The sequence below is a fragment of the Phacochoerus africanus genome, chromosome 8 (genome assembly GCF_016906955.1).
Source record: "Phacochoerus africanus isolate WHEZ1 chromosome 8, ROS_Pafr_v1, whole genome shotgun sequence".
Classification (NCBI taxonomy): Eukaryota; Metazoa; Chordata; class Mammalia; order Artiodactyla; family Suidae; genus Phacochoerus; species Phacochoerus africanus.
In genome coordinates, this window is record NC_062551.1 from 80,554,533 (window position 1) to 80,569,992 (window position 15,460).

Consider the following 15,460-nt stretch of genomic DNA (forward strand, 5'->3'; position numbering starts at 1 on the left):
GTAGGGGCTGAAGAGAGCTGGGGCTTACACCGGGACTAGGAAATATCTGCTGTCTAAACCAAGGCAGCCAAAGAACTCATTTCCTTGGTTCCATCTCTGCTCTATAGAAAGGGCACCAAGCTTCCTCCTTTCACCCAGAGCCTCCCAACAACTGCAGCTGATTCTTGTGTTTCTCAGTACTGCTCTGTGGGGCCATAAGGGAAGCTCCTTTGGCTCTTCTGGCAAACCAAGGACAGAGGTCGTATCTCCCTCCTTCTTTGTAGCCTTCATATATGAAGGCAAAAATGGAAGCGACAAATTGGGAAAAGGAGTTTAGAAATTCAAGCTGCTCTCCACCAAATACGTTCCTCAAGGTACTTTTATTCTTAAGGCCAAACTCCCCTCATTTTAAAAAATTCTCTGCACTACCCACCAGTTCTACCCAGTGTTTCCCAGCCCCCTGGTCACGCAGGCCAGGTCAGAGGAGGAGAGGGAAAAGCAAAGGAGACGGGAAAAGTGGAAAGAGAAGCGGGGACAGGGAGAGAAATGGGACTTACTATGCCTGCTGAGTGGTTCCAGGCCGGGGCTGTGACAGCATCTCCTACCCGATTCCGACGAGTGAGCACCTCTGACACGGTGAGGCTGCTCTGGGTCCTTCTGGAAGAGAGCTCAGGGGCATCCCCTGAGTTTCCTACCCTTCGAGTGCCCTGCTCAGAAAGGTATGAGCCAGGCTGTTCGAGGTCTGAATAGTCTGTGGAAGACCTCTGGGTGTAGGCGTTGGTAGACTCCACGTTTTTACCTATTCGAGTTGGGGGGTCTTCAAAAGAGTTCAAGTCTCGCCTACTCTTCCAGGCATTCCGCACAGTAACATGTCTGGCATCTGAGGAGCCCACTTCTAAAGGGGCACTATGGCTTTTCCACCTGATTGTCTCCGCTGCGGGTGCATGGCTATTCCTCTCCACAGGCTCTGATGGCTTGATTATAATGCTGCTCCGAGAGACCACAGTTTCTGGCTTGTTCTTCAGGGGCCCTTCTCCCGGTCTTTCAGCTTCTGTGAACTGCAGGGTGAAGTCATGTTTGTGAATGGAGAGCTCAAAGGGGGAGCTGATATGGTTGCTAAGGGCTGTGAGGTCTGGTGGCCCAACCTGGATGTTGCTGGTGGATGTGTGCCTCTCCCGCAGGGCCTCGCCTGGGGCAGCTCTCGGGCTGCTGCTGTCAGAAGGGTAGATAGTTATGCTGCTTGTCACTTTGTTTGGTCCTGGTCTGGAAGTAGATTTCTGTTTCTCCAATGTGGCCTCAGTTCCAGAACCTCCCATGATTTTTTTCACATCCTTATCGATGATGACAGGTTTGATGATGGCTTTGGAGCGCAAGGCCTCTCTGGGGCTGAAGGGCCGCTGGTTTTTTACGCCAGCACCATTGGCCTCTGGGAGCTCCATGGCATTGGTGGAGGCTCTGACAGGTTTTCCAGATTCATTTTCTGTTCCCACATCTTTATCGTTCTCAAACAGGGACGGTCTAAGTCCCCCTCGGGATTTGGCTTTTTCTCTAGAGTTGGGCGGCTGTTTGGGCTCTGGCTCCGGAGTGATGGTTGTGTTCACCAATTTGGCAGTAACAAGAGACACTGTGTCCATGTCGTCATCTGAGTCTGGCTTCTCTCTGCCACTGGATTTGATGACTCGACACCTCAGGGCCTCATGCTGACTACTGTCTTCCATGACAACTGCTACAGGTTGATCAACTCCTTCTTTATTTGGGGTTGAAAAGCCCTGAAGGATGTTCTCTTGGCTTCTGGAGCTATAAGAATACTTTGATAAAGGAGGAGCCTTGGAATTTGGGGAATTGGTGTCAGACTCTGGGCCATTGGCAGCCTTTTTGCCCTTGGAGAGTCCTTCTGAGGAAGATCTTCTAGATGTGGCCAGAGCTCCAATGGCCTTAGAACTGCCAGAGTCTGCAGCCTGAGTTATCTGACTTCCATTGCCAGGCACCTGCCCCCTCTTGCTTAAGAGGGCCTCAGCAGAGGCGTCAGAAGTCTTGTCACCTCTCCCTGATATGTCGTTGGGAACAGAGCCATGGCTGGTATCACTAAATGTTCGTGTTGTCTTCTCTACTTTCCCCTTCAGCCCGCCTTCAGTGCCTGGCCTGGGAGTGCCCTTCCAAACTTTACTGTGCTCCTGAGCAGCAGGCGGGTAGCGGCTCAGCACCGATGGCTGCTCCCTGGACTTCTTCCCTTCACTCTGAGAGGAGCCAGATGTGAATCGATCCTCAGTTCTCTTTGTCTCCTGAGTCCCACTGTCCACACCTGCCCCTGTGTTGGGAGCTTTGGCTGTCCTCCTGCTGGTAAAACTGGGAGAGGAAACCTGCCTATTGCTCAGAGAATAGTTCTCATTGTTGATCGCAAACTCCCTATTTCGATGCCTTTCCCGCTTATGCTGAGGGGACAGTTCCCGGGGTGTGTGCTTGGACACAGATGCCTCATTTGCATGGCCTCTAAACTTAGTCCTCTCGTGCCTACCTTTGCTGGACAGTAAAGCATCTTCACCTTCCACCTCCCCATTCTCTAACTCTTTCTGTTTCTTGATTTGTAGCTTTATCTCCTCCAGCTGGCTGGCTAAGAGTTTGTTTTTATTTTGTTCACGTACATAATTATCCTGAAGGTCGTTATTTTTGGCCCTCATTTTCTTAAGCTCTTCCTCCAAAGATTCAAAATGTTTGATTTGTGTCTTAAGTTTCTCAATCTCCTGGTTAAGGTCTTTTACTTTATTGTCTTCCTGATTTCGGTTCTTTTCATTTTCTGATTTGTTTCTTGTTTCATTCTCTACCTGCTTTAGATAGTCCAGAGTGCCCTTCCTTCTTGATTCTTTGGACGGCAGTGAAGAGATACCATCCTCAATCCGTAGGTCATTCCTTTCCAGAAGATTAGAAGCATTCCTTGTATAATCTCGGTTCATTTTTTTGTTCTGCTCCAATTTTTGAGTGAGCTCTTTTATCAGTTTCTCGTTTTCTTTTTCCTTTTCATTCAAGTATTTTCTCTCACTTACAAAGCTCAGAGTTAATGATTTTAGCTTTTCTAACTCTGACACTAAATTCTGCTCAGTTTTATCCAGCCGGTCCTCAGAAGATTCCAGTTCTTTCACTTTGACCCTGAGCATTTCCAGCTCAGAGGAGATTTTCTTTGTCAGGTTTCTCTCCTCATTCAGGCTCAAACAGAGTTGAGTACAGTCGTTCTTACTCCTGTTGAAGGCCTCCTCTAGTTTCTCCAGTTCAGCCATTCGTTTCTGAAGCCGCTCAATCTCAGATTTCAGCTCCCGGGTGAGGTTTTCCTCCTCTTCAAGTTTCTCCTTCATGAGCTGACAGAGATCCTCTGCTCTCTTAATTTCCTCATCTTTGCCTTCAATTCTCAGCACTCGCTGGCGCAGCACTTCAATCTCAGCCAACATACTAGAGTTGCTGCCTTCTGCCTGAATCACCTTGTCCTGGAGATCCAGGAGCTCATCCTCTGCTTTCTGGAGGTTTTTTGTGGCTTCCTCCAGCTCATCAAGGCGGCGGCTTAGACTCTGTAACTTAAACCGCAGGTGACGGCTGGAAGCAGTATCCTTGTAGCTTGTAAATTCAGCCATGTCTACTGTCAGCCAATGTGGGATCTTAGAGGCAGCCAGTTGCACTCGAGGGGATGAGAAATGGTTACCTTTCTCTTGGCATCCACAACTTTCTTTGGCAACTGGAGATCATTATTAGTCTACAGAAGAAAAGGAGAAAGCATGTCAGTCAATCTACAATCTCCACTTCAGTTCCCAGTTGTTCCCATATATAATTCCTGTGCCTAGAACATAGTAGGTGTTAAAATTAGCTGAATGAATAAATTTGAATAAACCTGAAGAACAACACCGGTTCTGGAGTTCCCATCGTGGCGAAGTGGTAACGAATCCGACTAGGAATCATGAGGACACAGGTTCAATCCCTGGCCTCGCTTAGTGGGTTAAGGATCCGGTGTTGCCATGAGCTGTGGTGTAGGTTGCAGACACGGCTCGGATCTGGTGTTGCTGTGGCTGTGGTGTAGGCTGGCAGCTGTAGCTCTGATTAGACCCCTAGCCTGAGGACCCCCATATGCCGTGAGCGTGGCCCTGAAAAGACAAGAGACAAAAAAACAAAACAAAGCAAAAAACACAAAACACTGGTTCTTTATAGCTGATGCCTAGTTTCACCCTGAGGAAGAATGCCACCAGGAGTTCCTGCTGTGGCTCAATGGGATTGGCAACATCTTGGGAGCACTGGGACCCAGGTTCGATCCCTGGCCTAGAGGGTTAAGAATCCGGCACAGCTGCAGCTGAGGCTTAGGTCACAAGTGCAGCTCAGATCCAATCACTGGTCTGGGAGGGGGAAATGAAGGGGAAAAAATGCTACCGATGGCAGCATGGCAAAAAGAAAAATGCCTCATTTACGTGATCAGTTGTTCCATATTTGGGAAGCAAAGTCCCAATCCAAAAAGGATAAAAAAATATAATCTGCACCTTATGATACAGCTGAATACAAGGAGAAGGCCACAAAAGGTGGAAAAAGAAAGACAAATACGCTCTGAAGAAATAACTGAACTGGATTCTCAGCAGAAACTTTTAAGTGGTGTCAAGTAGAAGACATGAAAATTTTAAAGTTCTAGGAGAAAATAACTGTAACCTAGAAGTAAATACCTAGAGAAAGTATGAAAGAAGATACAGTAAATTACAGAAATGCTTTTAGAATAAAAGGAAAATAACTTTATGGATGTACTTCAGAATACTGAAACTTATCAGGTAAGGCATGAAATGCAAGAAGGAAAAGAAACCTGAATAAGCACTGATTCAGTTAAACAATAAAGATCCGTGCCTAGGGCTCCTGTGTTGCCATGGGCCCAACACCACTCACACCACAGATTGTCTCTCAAGAGACATGGGTCCTCAGAGTCTCTTTAGTGCCAGAGCTCGGGCCACAGGCAGCTCCACTGCAACAGAAAAGAACCTTTGGAATGAATGCACTCTTTCCGAGGAACTTTGCTAATATGCAGCAAGTGGATAGTCTTCCTCATTAATATCAGTTAGCCAGCATGATGATTACACCATTTCATTCAAACAAAAACTGCAGAGTGGAGTGCTGACAAGAGAAAAGAAGTAGGTGGCCTCAACCCAGTCAACCTCAAGCAGCAGCCCCCTCTCTTCCACTAAGCAGAAGCCCAGAGGCTGGTTTCTTTCTGGTCTTCCACCGCCTTACCTGGCCCCAATCTTGGCATCATGGATACCGGAAGCCAGGATAAAGACAGCAGCTAAACAGATAAATGGAGCCTCTTTGGACCAAGATCCCTCCAGGTCTGATTTCAGGAGGTTTTGGCACCCAGGCCTGCAGAGGAGCCCAGAAGACTTATAAACTAGAATCACATACAGGCCACTCGAATGGCCGAGGTTCCAGCAACGTTCAAGCCATCCCAGTGATGGAAGGGGAAAAAAAACAGCTTCCACAGGCCCATAATCTCAATCCCTGGGACTTGAATGTTCTCACTCCCACTGGCTTCTGGAGCTGTTTCTGCCCCAGGCACTCTGGATAGAGCATGTCTTGTGCCCAGCTTCCTTTACCTTGGCTCTGACACAGGAAAGGTTTTGTCTTTTTTAAAAATCTCTCTGAGGCTAGAACCAGAGACATGGAGACACAATTGGTTTTGGGAAACATCGGTACAAAGGTTGTCCTTGTGTGTAAGAAGCTGTTTTGTTTAAAGTTAGACTGCATAACCTCAGCAGTGGAAATGAATCCAACTAGAAACCATGAGATTGGGGGTCCAATTCCTGGCCTTGCTCAGTGGGTTAAGGATCTGGTGTTGCCATGAGCTATGGTGTAGGTCACAGATGTGGCTCGGATCTGGCGTTGCTGTGGCTGTGGCGTAGGCCAGTGGCTACAGCTCTGATTAGACTCCTAGCCTGGGAACCTCCATATGCCATGGGTGCAGCCCTAGAAAAGACAAAAAGACAAAAAAAATGTCAGTTCGAGGTTGGGAGGAAGGAGGAGGATAAAACTAAAGTAGAACTAAAACTAGACAGTAATAACATGTAAGTCATAAAAAGAGATCAGCATTCACGTGTTCTTAAAATGTTATTTTTTTTTGGGAAGAAGACAGGTTATTGTAACTAACTTTAGACCTTGTTAAGAATAGATATTAATCATATATCTGATAAGGCATTAATAAGCAAAAACATATAGAACTCCTATAACTTAACAACAAAAAAGAACCTGATTTAAATAAAAATGGGCAAAGGACCTGAATAAACATTTCCCCAAAGATGCTTAACATCACTCACTAATCACTAGGAAAATCAAAATCAAAACCACAATAAGCTATCATTTTACATCCATTAGGAGGGCAACTACCAAAAGTGGAAAGATGTGGAGAACTTGAACCCTTGTACCCTGTGAATGGGTGGGAAAATGGTACAGCTACTGTGAAAAAAACAGTACGGTGGTTCCTCAGAAAAAATGAAAATAGAAATACCATATGACTCAGCAATCCCATAATGGTAAATATCCAGAAAAAAAAATCCATGATCTATTTGCAGACCCTATGTTCAGAGAAGCACTTTTCACAAGAGCCAAAAGGTGGAAACAACCTAAGTGTCCATCAGTGGACTGATGAACACACAAAATGGGGTATATACATACAATGAAAGATTATTCAGTCCAAAAGGAAGGAAATACTGGCACACACTACAACATTGATGAACCCTGAATACACTCTACTAAGTGAAATAATCCAGTCACAAAGGACAAATGCTATATGACGTATCGATGATAGTCAAATTCATAAAAACAAAGTAAAATGATGGTTGCCAGGGGCTGAGTTAAAGAGGAAATGAGGTTGTTGTTTAACGGTTTTAGAGTTTCAATCATGCAAGATGAAAAAACCTTCCAGAGATTGGTTGCAAAACAATGTGAATATATACTTAATGTGAATATATACTACTCAACTATACATTTAAAAATTGGAGTTCCCGTTGTGGTGCAGTGGAAACAATCCGACTAGGAACCCTGAGGTTGTGGGTTCGATCCCTGACCCTCCTCAGTGGGTTAAGGATCCGGTGTTGCCAAGAGCTGTGGTGTAGAATCACAAATGTGGCTCAGATCTGGTATTGCTGTGGGTGTGATGTAAGGCAGCGGGCAATAGCTCCGATTAAACCCCTAGCCTGGGAACCTCCATATACTGCGGGTGTGGCCCTAAAAAGACAGAAGACCAAAAAAAAAAAAAAAAAAATTTTAAGATGTCACTTTGTTATGTATTTTTTGCCACAATTAAAAAAAATTTTTTAAATGTTAAGGCATAAAAAGAAGTAAAACACATAAAGTAGGGTAGATTTTCAGCTTCTAAGGTTACCACTTCATCCTAACAAGTAAAAAAAACTGAACAGGAGTTCCTGTCATGGCACAGTGGAAACGAATCTGACTAGGAACCATGAGGTTTCGGGTTCGATCCCTGGCCTTAACTCAGTGAGTTAAGGATCCAGCCTTGCTGTGAGCTGTGGTGTAGGTCACAGACGCAGCTCGGATCTGGCATTGCTGTGGCTCTGGCATAGGCTGGCAGCAAACAGCTCTGATTCAACCCCCGAGCCTGGGAACCTCCATATGCTGTGGGTGTGGCCCTAAAAAGACAAAAATAAATAAATAAAATAACTGAACAAAATCAACAACTCTTCTTAAATATATCAGAGAACTGTAGTCACAGAGAAAACTGTTTCACCCAAAGTTAGGCAAGTGGATATAAAAAGAATCACAACTTAAAGAGCAGAAATGAAGGAGTAGAAACCTCCATGGGAGCCTTACCCCTATAGGAGCTGCACTAGTGAAAATGAGAATATAACCTACTGGAGTCTTATCTGGGGGAAGGAAAATACCCAACTCCGGCTCCTCTCGCCTTCCACGTGGAGGAAGGAATATGCCCAATACCAGTCACCCTATACCACTTAAGAGGTGGGATAGGGAGAGGGGTGGCACGTAAAATCTGATGCTGAGAGGCACTTGTGAAATTCAAGCCCAGGGACTCAGGCTTACTAAAAAAGCCTGAGACCTAATCATGGGCCAACAGAACATTTTCCCCGCCCCTACTACCACCACTAAAGGCCTATTTACCTTAGTTTTTTCTATCCAGGACATCATGTCCAGCTTTCACGGCAAAAAAAAACAGTCTGAAGAAATATAGCAAGCATATATGGCAAGATATATTGGAATTATCAGAAATTCAAAACTATGATTAATATGCTAAAAACTAATTGAAAAAGAAGACAACATGTAAGAACACATAGCTATAATGTAAGCCCCTTCCCAAAAAAAGGAAATTATAGAAAAGAATCAAAAAGAAATGTTAGAAGAATTCTCTGCTGGCTCAGCAGTTGAAGATCCGGCATTGTCAGTGCTGTAGTACAGGTTTAATCCCTGGCTCAAGAACTTCTGCATACCACGAGTGCAGCCAAAAAATAAATAAAAAGAGGAGTTTCTGTTGTGGCTCAGCAAGTTAAGAACTCAGTACAGTCTCCATGAGGATGCAGATTTGATCCCTGGCCTCACTTAGTGAGTTTACGATCTAGAGTTGCTGTGGCTGTGGCATAGGACGGCGTTCCACTCCTAGCCTGGGAACTTCCATATGCCACAGGTGTGGCCCTAAAAATAAATACAATTAAGAAAAATTAAATGTTATAGATCAAAAACACAAAATAAAAAACACCTTTCGGAGTTTCCGTTGTGGCTCAGCACTAACAAACTGGACTGGTATCCATGAGGAGTTGGGTTCCATCCCTGCCCCAGCTCAGTGGATTAAGGATCCGGCAATGAAGAGCGGTGGTATAGGTCACAGATGCAACTCGGACCCTGCAGTGGCTGTGGCATAGGCCGGCAGCTGCAGCTATAATTCAACCCCTAGCCTGGGAACTTCCATACGCCACAGGAGCAGCCCTAAAAAGAAGGGGAAAAAAAAGTCTTTGATTATTATCTCATTAGACTAGAAACAGCTGGTAAAGAATCTGCCAGTAGAATCTTCTAAACCTGAAAAGCAAGGAGAAAAAGACTGGGGGAAAAAATGGAACAATATCCAAGAAGTGTGGGACAACTACAAGAGATGTAACAAATGTGTAACGGGAATACCAAAAGAAGAGAAGACAAATTTGAAGCAGTAATGAGAGAATTTCCCAAAATTAATGTCAGACACCAAACTACAGAGTCAGGAAGCTCAGAACACCAAGCAAGATAAGTGCTAAAAAAAAAAAAAAAAAAGTGGTGGGGGAGATACCCAGGCATACACACTGCAGAAAATCAACAATAAAGGGAGAAAATCTTGATAGAGGCAAGGGGGAAGAACACCTTACCTATACAGGAACAAAGATAAGAATTAACATCTGACTGCTCAGAAATCATGGAAGTGAGAAGGGAGTAGAGTAAAATATTTAAAATGTGGCAAGAAAAAATTTTTACCACCAATCTAGAAATCTGTAACTTACAAAATTATCCTTCAAAAAAGAAGAAGAAATAAAGACTTTCTCAGACAAATAAAAATTGAGAGGATCTATTGCCAGTAGACTTGGTTACATGGAATGGAGATGTTCTGGGAGTTCTCTGGTAGTCTAGTGGTTAGGATTTGGTACTTTCACTGCTGTAGCCCTCAAACAAATTGAATCACTTTTATTTATCTTTTTTTTTTTTTTAGGGCCGTACTGCGGCATATGGAAGTTCCCAGGCTAGGGTGAATCAGAGCTGCAGCTGTCAGCCTACACCACAGCTCACAGCCATGCCAGATCCTTAACCCACTGAGCCAGCCAGGGAGGGTCTGAACCCACATCCTCATGGATACTAGGGTTCATAATGAGCCACAATGGGAACTCCCATGAATCACTATTTAATAACCTTGTAAAACAGAAAGCATCAGGCCCATCATTTCACTCATGACTTCTCAAACATTTAAGGAAGAAATTACATCAAGTATCTATAACCTCTTCCAAAAAAGAGAATCAAAGGGAATACTTCTGACTTGTTCTTTGATGTCAGCATTACCTTAATACCAAAAACAAAAACATTACAAGAAAACTACAGACCAGTATCTCTCATAAACACAGATGCAAAAATCTTCAATAAAACATATAGTAAATGAAATTCAACACTGTATAAAAAGAATTATATACCACAACTAAGCATGATTTCTCCCCTGTATACAGGGCTGGTTCAATATTCAAAAATCAGGAGCTCCCATCACGGCCCAGCAGTAAGACCAAAAAATATGTATATACATATTCAAAAATCAATAATGAAGTCTATCACATCAACAGATTATAGGAGAAAAATCACATGATATTAATAAATGCAGAAAAAGCTTTTGACAAAATTCAATACTCAATTCCTGCTGTAGTGCAGTGGGTTAATGTCCAGCTTGTCTCTGTAGTATTGCTGGTTCGATTCCCAGACTGGTATAGTGGGTTAGGGATCTGGCTTCACCACAGCTGTAGCATAGGTCACAGATGCAGCTCTGATTCAGTCCCTGGCCCAGGAAATTCCATATGCAATGGGTGTGGCCAAATTCATGATAAAAACTCTCAGCAAACTAGGAACAGGGGGGAGCTTCCTCAATTTGATTAAGAACATCCACCAAAAAACCTACAGCTAACATCATACCTAACTGTGGGGAAACTCAAAGCTTTCCCATTAAGAACAAGGCAAGGATGTGCCTTCTTAACACAGCTACTCAAAATTTACTGAAAGTCCTAGATAAAACAGTAAAAGAAAAAGGACACTGATTGGTAAAGAAGAAATCCAACTATCTTTGTTCACAGATGACATGATTATCTTATGTAGAAAATCCAAATGAATCAACAAAAAAACTCCTGGAACTAATAAGCAATTACAGTTATAGAGAGGTAGCAGGATTAATACACCAAAGTCAATCACTCCCATATACCAGCAATGAAGAAGTGGAATTTGAGACTAAAAGCAATACCATTTATTAGTAACCCCCCCAAAAATATACATAGGTATAAATCTAACAAAATACAAGATATATATTAAGAAAACTAAAAAACTCTGATGAACTAAATAAAAAGATATTCCATGTTTGTGGATTCCAACAGTCAATATTATCCAAATGTCAGTTCTTCCCAACTTGACCTCTAGGTTCAATGCAATCTCAATCAAAATCCCAGTGATTTATATTGCGGATAGAGACAAGTGGATTCTAAAACATGGAGAGGCAAAAGACCCAGTACAGCTAAGTATGTATTAAAAACCACAACAAAGTTGGAGAACCAATGCTACTCAATTTCAAGACCTACTATAAAAGCTACAATATTCAATTGAGTTCCTGTTGTGGCTCAGTGGTTAACGAACCTGACTGGGAACCATGAGGTTGCAGGTTCCATCCCTGGCCTTGCTAAATTGGGTTAAGGATCCAGAGTTGCCGTGAGCTGTGGTGTAGGCCAATGGCTACAGCTCTGATTAGACCCCTAGCCTGGGAACCTCCATATGCAGCAGGTGTGGCCCTAGAAAAGACAAAAGACAAAAAAATAATAAAAAATAAAATAAATAAATAAAAACTACAGTATTCAAGACAGTGTGGCACTGGTGAGAGAAGACACAAATAGATTAACAGAACAGAACAGAGAGCTCAGAAATAGACCTATAAAAATATGGTCAAGTGGAGTTCCCATTGTGGCTCAGCAGGTTAAGAACCCAATTAGTATCCATGAGGATACCAGTCTGATCTCTGGCCTCACTCAGTGGGTTAAAGGATCTGGTGTTGCTGCAAGCTGCAGTGTAGGTCACTAGGTGTGGCTTGGATATGGCATTGCTATGGCTGTGGCACAGGGGCTGTGGCACAGGCCAGAAGCTGCAGGTCTGACTGGACCCCTAGCCTGGGAACTTCCATATGCCACAGGAGTTAACCTTTTAAAAAAAAGGTTGACAAAGAAGCAAAAACAATACAACAGAGCAAAGACAGTCTTTTCAATGCAAAACTGTTGTATTGGATGGATATACTGAACTATATTCAGTATCATGAATATTATATATATATATATATATATATATATATATATATATATATATATATATATAGTGGCTGTATCCAAAGGTACAACCACTTTGGAAGGTGGTTTCTTACAAAACTAAACCTACTCAACAATATGATCAGCAAGAGCGCAGATGAGATGCAAACTATTATACATAGGATGGATAAACAACAAGGTCCTACAGGGAACTATATTCAGTATCCTGAGATAAATCGTAACAGAAACAAATACGAAAAAAATATTTAGATATATAACTGAATCACTTTGCTGCACACAAGAAAAACACTGTAAATCAACTATACTTCAATTTTTTAAATTTTTAAATAAAATTATAAAGCAAAAAACAGCACAGAGTTCATCTATGGTAAGAGGCAGGAAGGCAGAGTATGTGGGTATAAGTGTCAGTGGGTAAGTGGGAAGGAAGGTGTGGTGGCAGGAGTCTAGTAAAGTTCTCTTCTGGTTGTTTTTGCTTTTTCACTGAAGTAGAAAGCGAGATCGTCATCTTAAAGTGATGACAGGCAGGGGATAGAGTAGTACAGGTTTCAGAAAAGGTCATTTAGGAGAATGGAAAATAGAGAATGATTGCCAGGCAACATTAAGGGACCACTTAAAATTCATAGTTATTATTTAAAGTGAAACCAAACGGCAAGACTGTATGTTTATATCCACTTATCTGCTGACAGATGAAGGCACAGAGAGACAGAACTGTACTGAACCAGGGTTGGAGTTTTACAAATGTAACAAAGCAAAAGAAGGGTGAGGAAATTATAGCTGTGTGCAAGGGACATTATACACATTCAGTAAAGAGGAATAAGAACATTAAGAACATGTGAAGAAAACAGTTAAAATGTGATAGGACCAATGAACTGAAGGGACTGGTGAGGACTGAAGGATAGTTGGAGTCAGGGTATTAGAAGGAATGAGCTTGAAAGATAGGAGATGGTAATCAGAGAGGGATTTCAGGGAAATTTCAGGGGGTTTTAGTAATTGATAATGTCAATAACTAAGGTATGAAGAGGTAGAGAACAGAGGACTTCTAGGGCAGTAAAACTATTCTGTATGATACTATAATGGTGCATACGTGTCATTACACATTTGTCCATTCACAGGATATAAAACATCAAGAGTGAACCTGAATGCAAACGATGGACTTTGGGTGATCACGATGAGTGTGGAGGTTCATCAAATGTAACAAATATATATGAAGGATGTTGATAATGAGGGGGTGGGTTGCAGGGGGAGGTGGGCAGAAAGTATATGGGGAAATTGCTGTACCTTCCCCACAATTCTGCTGTGAAATCAAAAACTTCTCAAAAAAATAAAAAAGTCTCAATTTTTTTTTTAATGGCCACACTCACAGCATATGGAAGTTCCTGGGCCAGGGACTGAATCCGAGCCACAGCTGAACCTATGTCACAACTGCAGCAACACCAGATCCTTTAACCCACTGTGAATAGGGCCAGGGATCAAACCCATGCCTCTGCATTGACTCGAGCCACTGCAGTCAGGTCCTTAACCCACTGTGCCACAGTGGGAGCTCCAGTCTTAACTTTTTTTTTTTTAGGGCTGCACCTGCGGCACATGGAGGTCCCCGGGCTAGGGGTTGAACGCGAACTGCAGCTGCTGGTCTACACCACAGCAACTCAGGGTCTGAGCCACCTCTGCGACCTACACCACAGCTCATAGTAATGCTGGATTCTTAACCCACTGAGCGAGGCTGGGGATCGAACCTGCATCCTTGTGGATACTAATCGGGTTCATTACCATTGAGCCACAACAGGAACTCCCAGTCTTAACTTTTTAAAGAGTTAAAACTGAAGTATGAGTATGGGAATGCTGAGTACAGAGAGAGGTAAGATCACTGGAAGAGAGACATGATTGAGAAGCAGACTCGATTTCTTGAGAAATCATCCCAGGGCAAAAGAGAAACAACCCTAAGTAGAATTTGAGGAGATGCCATTCCACTTCTCTCCAACCCCAAGATCCCCTCCATTAATTGCACTTAAAGCCTAGAGCCACCAGATGGAGCCCATACTCAGCTTTTAAAAAATACCAAGGCCTCAGTGGTGTTAGAAGTACCTACCTGCCTGCCTCCCTCCCTCAGCCTCTCAGATCCTGCCTTCTCCCTGATTATTCCTCCCTCTCCTACCCCTTGGCTTCCCTGGGTACTGTCTTTCCCTGTTTTCTCACCTTTGCTTTTTTTGGTCTCCTCTTCTCCTTTTCACAGCTTATAGGCTTCTCTATTCCCAAAAACAGGGGAAAAAGCCCTTACATTTATAGATTTTTGTTTGTTTCTTTTGCTTTTTATGGTCACACCTGTAGCATATGGAGGTTCCCAGGCTAGGGGCTGAATCAGAGCTGCGGCTGCCAAGCCTACGCCACAGCCACGGCAATGCCGGATCCGAGCCACGTCTGTCACCTACACTACAGCTCACGGCAATGACAGATCCTTAACCCACTGAGCGAGGCCAGGGATCAAACCTGCGTCCTCATGGATGCTAGTCAGGTTCATTACCACTAAGTCACAATGGGAACTCCCTATATATTTTTACAAAGAAGAAAACTTTTCCCTTCCATCTACTTTTTCCTACATACAAAAAACACTTCTTGGCCTTTTGCCTAGTGAAACAGTTTCTTTTTTTCTTTTTTTGTCTTTTTGCCTTTTCTAGGGCCACTCCTGAGGCATGTGGAGATTCCCAGGCTAGGGATCTAATCGGAGCTGCAGCCACCGGCCTACGCCAGAGCCACAGCAACTCGGGATCTGAGCAACTCGGGATCCTTATCTGAGGATAAGCTGTTTTAAAGCACTTTGCAGAAGCAACATATATCATTTGTCCTCCAATAACTGCTATGCCAATATAGATCCTTTGTATCTACTCTTTTAAAAGTGGTTTAATTGTAAATCAACTATAATAAAAAAATTTTAAAAAACTGTACAGCAGAAACTGACAGAACATTATAAATCAACTACAAATAAAAAAATTTTTTTAGAAAAAGAGGTTTATGGACCATAGTTAGTCCAGTCCACCATCCCTTCCACTCTTATATAAAATTGATAAGGAGTTCTTGTCGTGGCTCAGTGGTTAACGAATCCGACTAGGAACCCTCGCTCAGTAGGTTAAGGATCAGGTGCTGCTGTGAGCTGTGGTGTATGTAGGTCGCAGATATAGCTCAGATTCTGTGTTGCTGTGGCTGTGGTGCAGGCCTGCGGATACAGCTCTGATTCCTAGGGGACTTCCATATGCCATGGGTGTGGCCCTAAAAGGTAACAACAACAACAACAACAACAACAAAAACACACATAAAAACCCCCAAAAAACCAGCTTACCCCAAACTGAAACATTTTCTCTTTTTTTGGTCTTTTTAGGGCTGCTCCCCCAGCATATGGAAGTTCCCAGGCTAGGGGTCAAATTGGAGCTGTAGCTACC

General features: G+C 43.2%; 1 protein-coding gene across 4 annotated transcripts in view; it reads right to left on the reverse strand.

Annotated features, from left to right (window-relative positions):
• LUZP1 (leucine zipper protein 1) overlaps positions 1-15,460 on the reverse strand; it is a 100,808-nt gene that overhangs the window by 5,436 nt on the left and 79,912 nt on the right. For all 4 annotated transcript variants that reach the window (XM_047792394.1, XM_047792391.1, XM_047792393.1 and 1 more), the window contains one exon: positions 537-3,718. In XM_047792394.1, coding sequence (XP_047648350.1) covers positions 537-3,599 — 3,063 coding nt within the window. In that variant the 5' untranslated portion in view covers positions 3,600-3,718. The remainder of the gene's footprint in view (positions 1-536; positions 3,719-15,460) is intronic.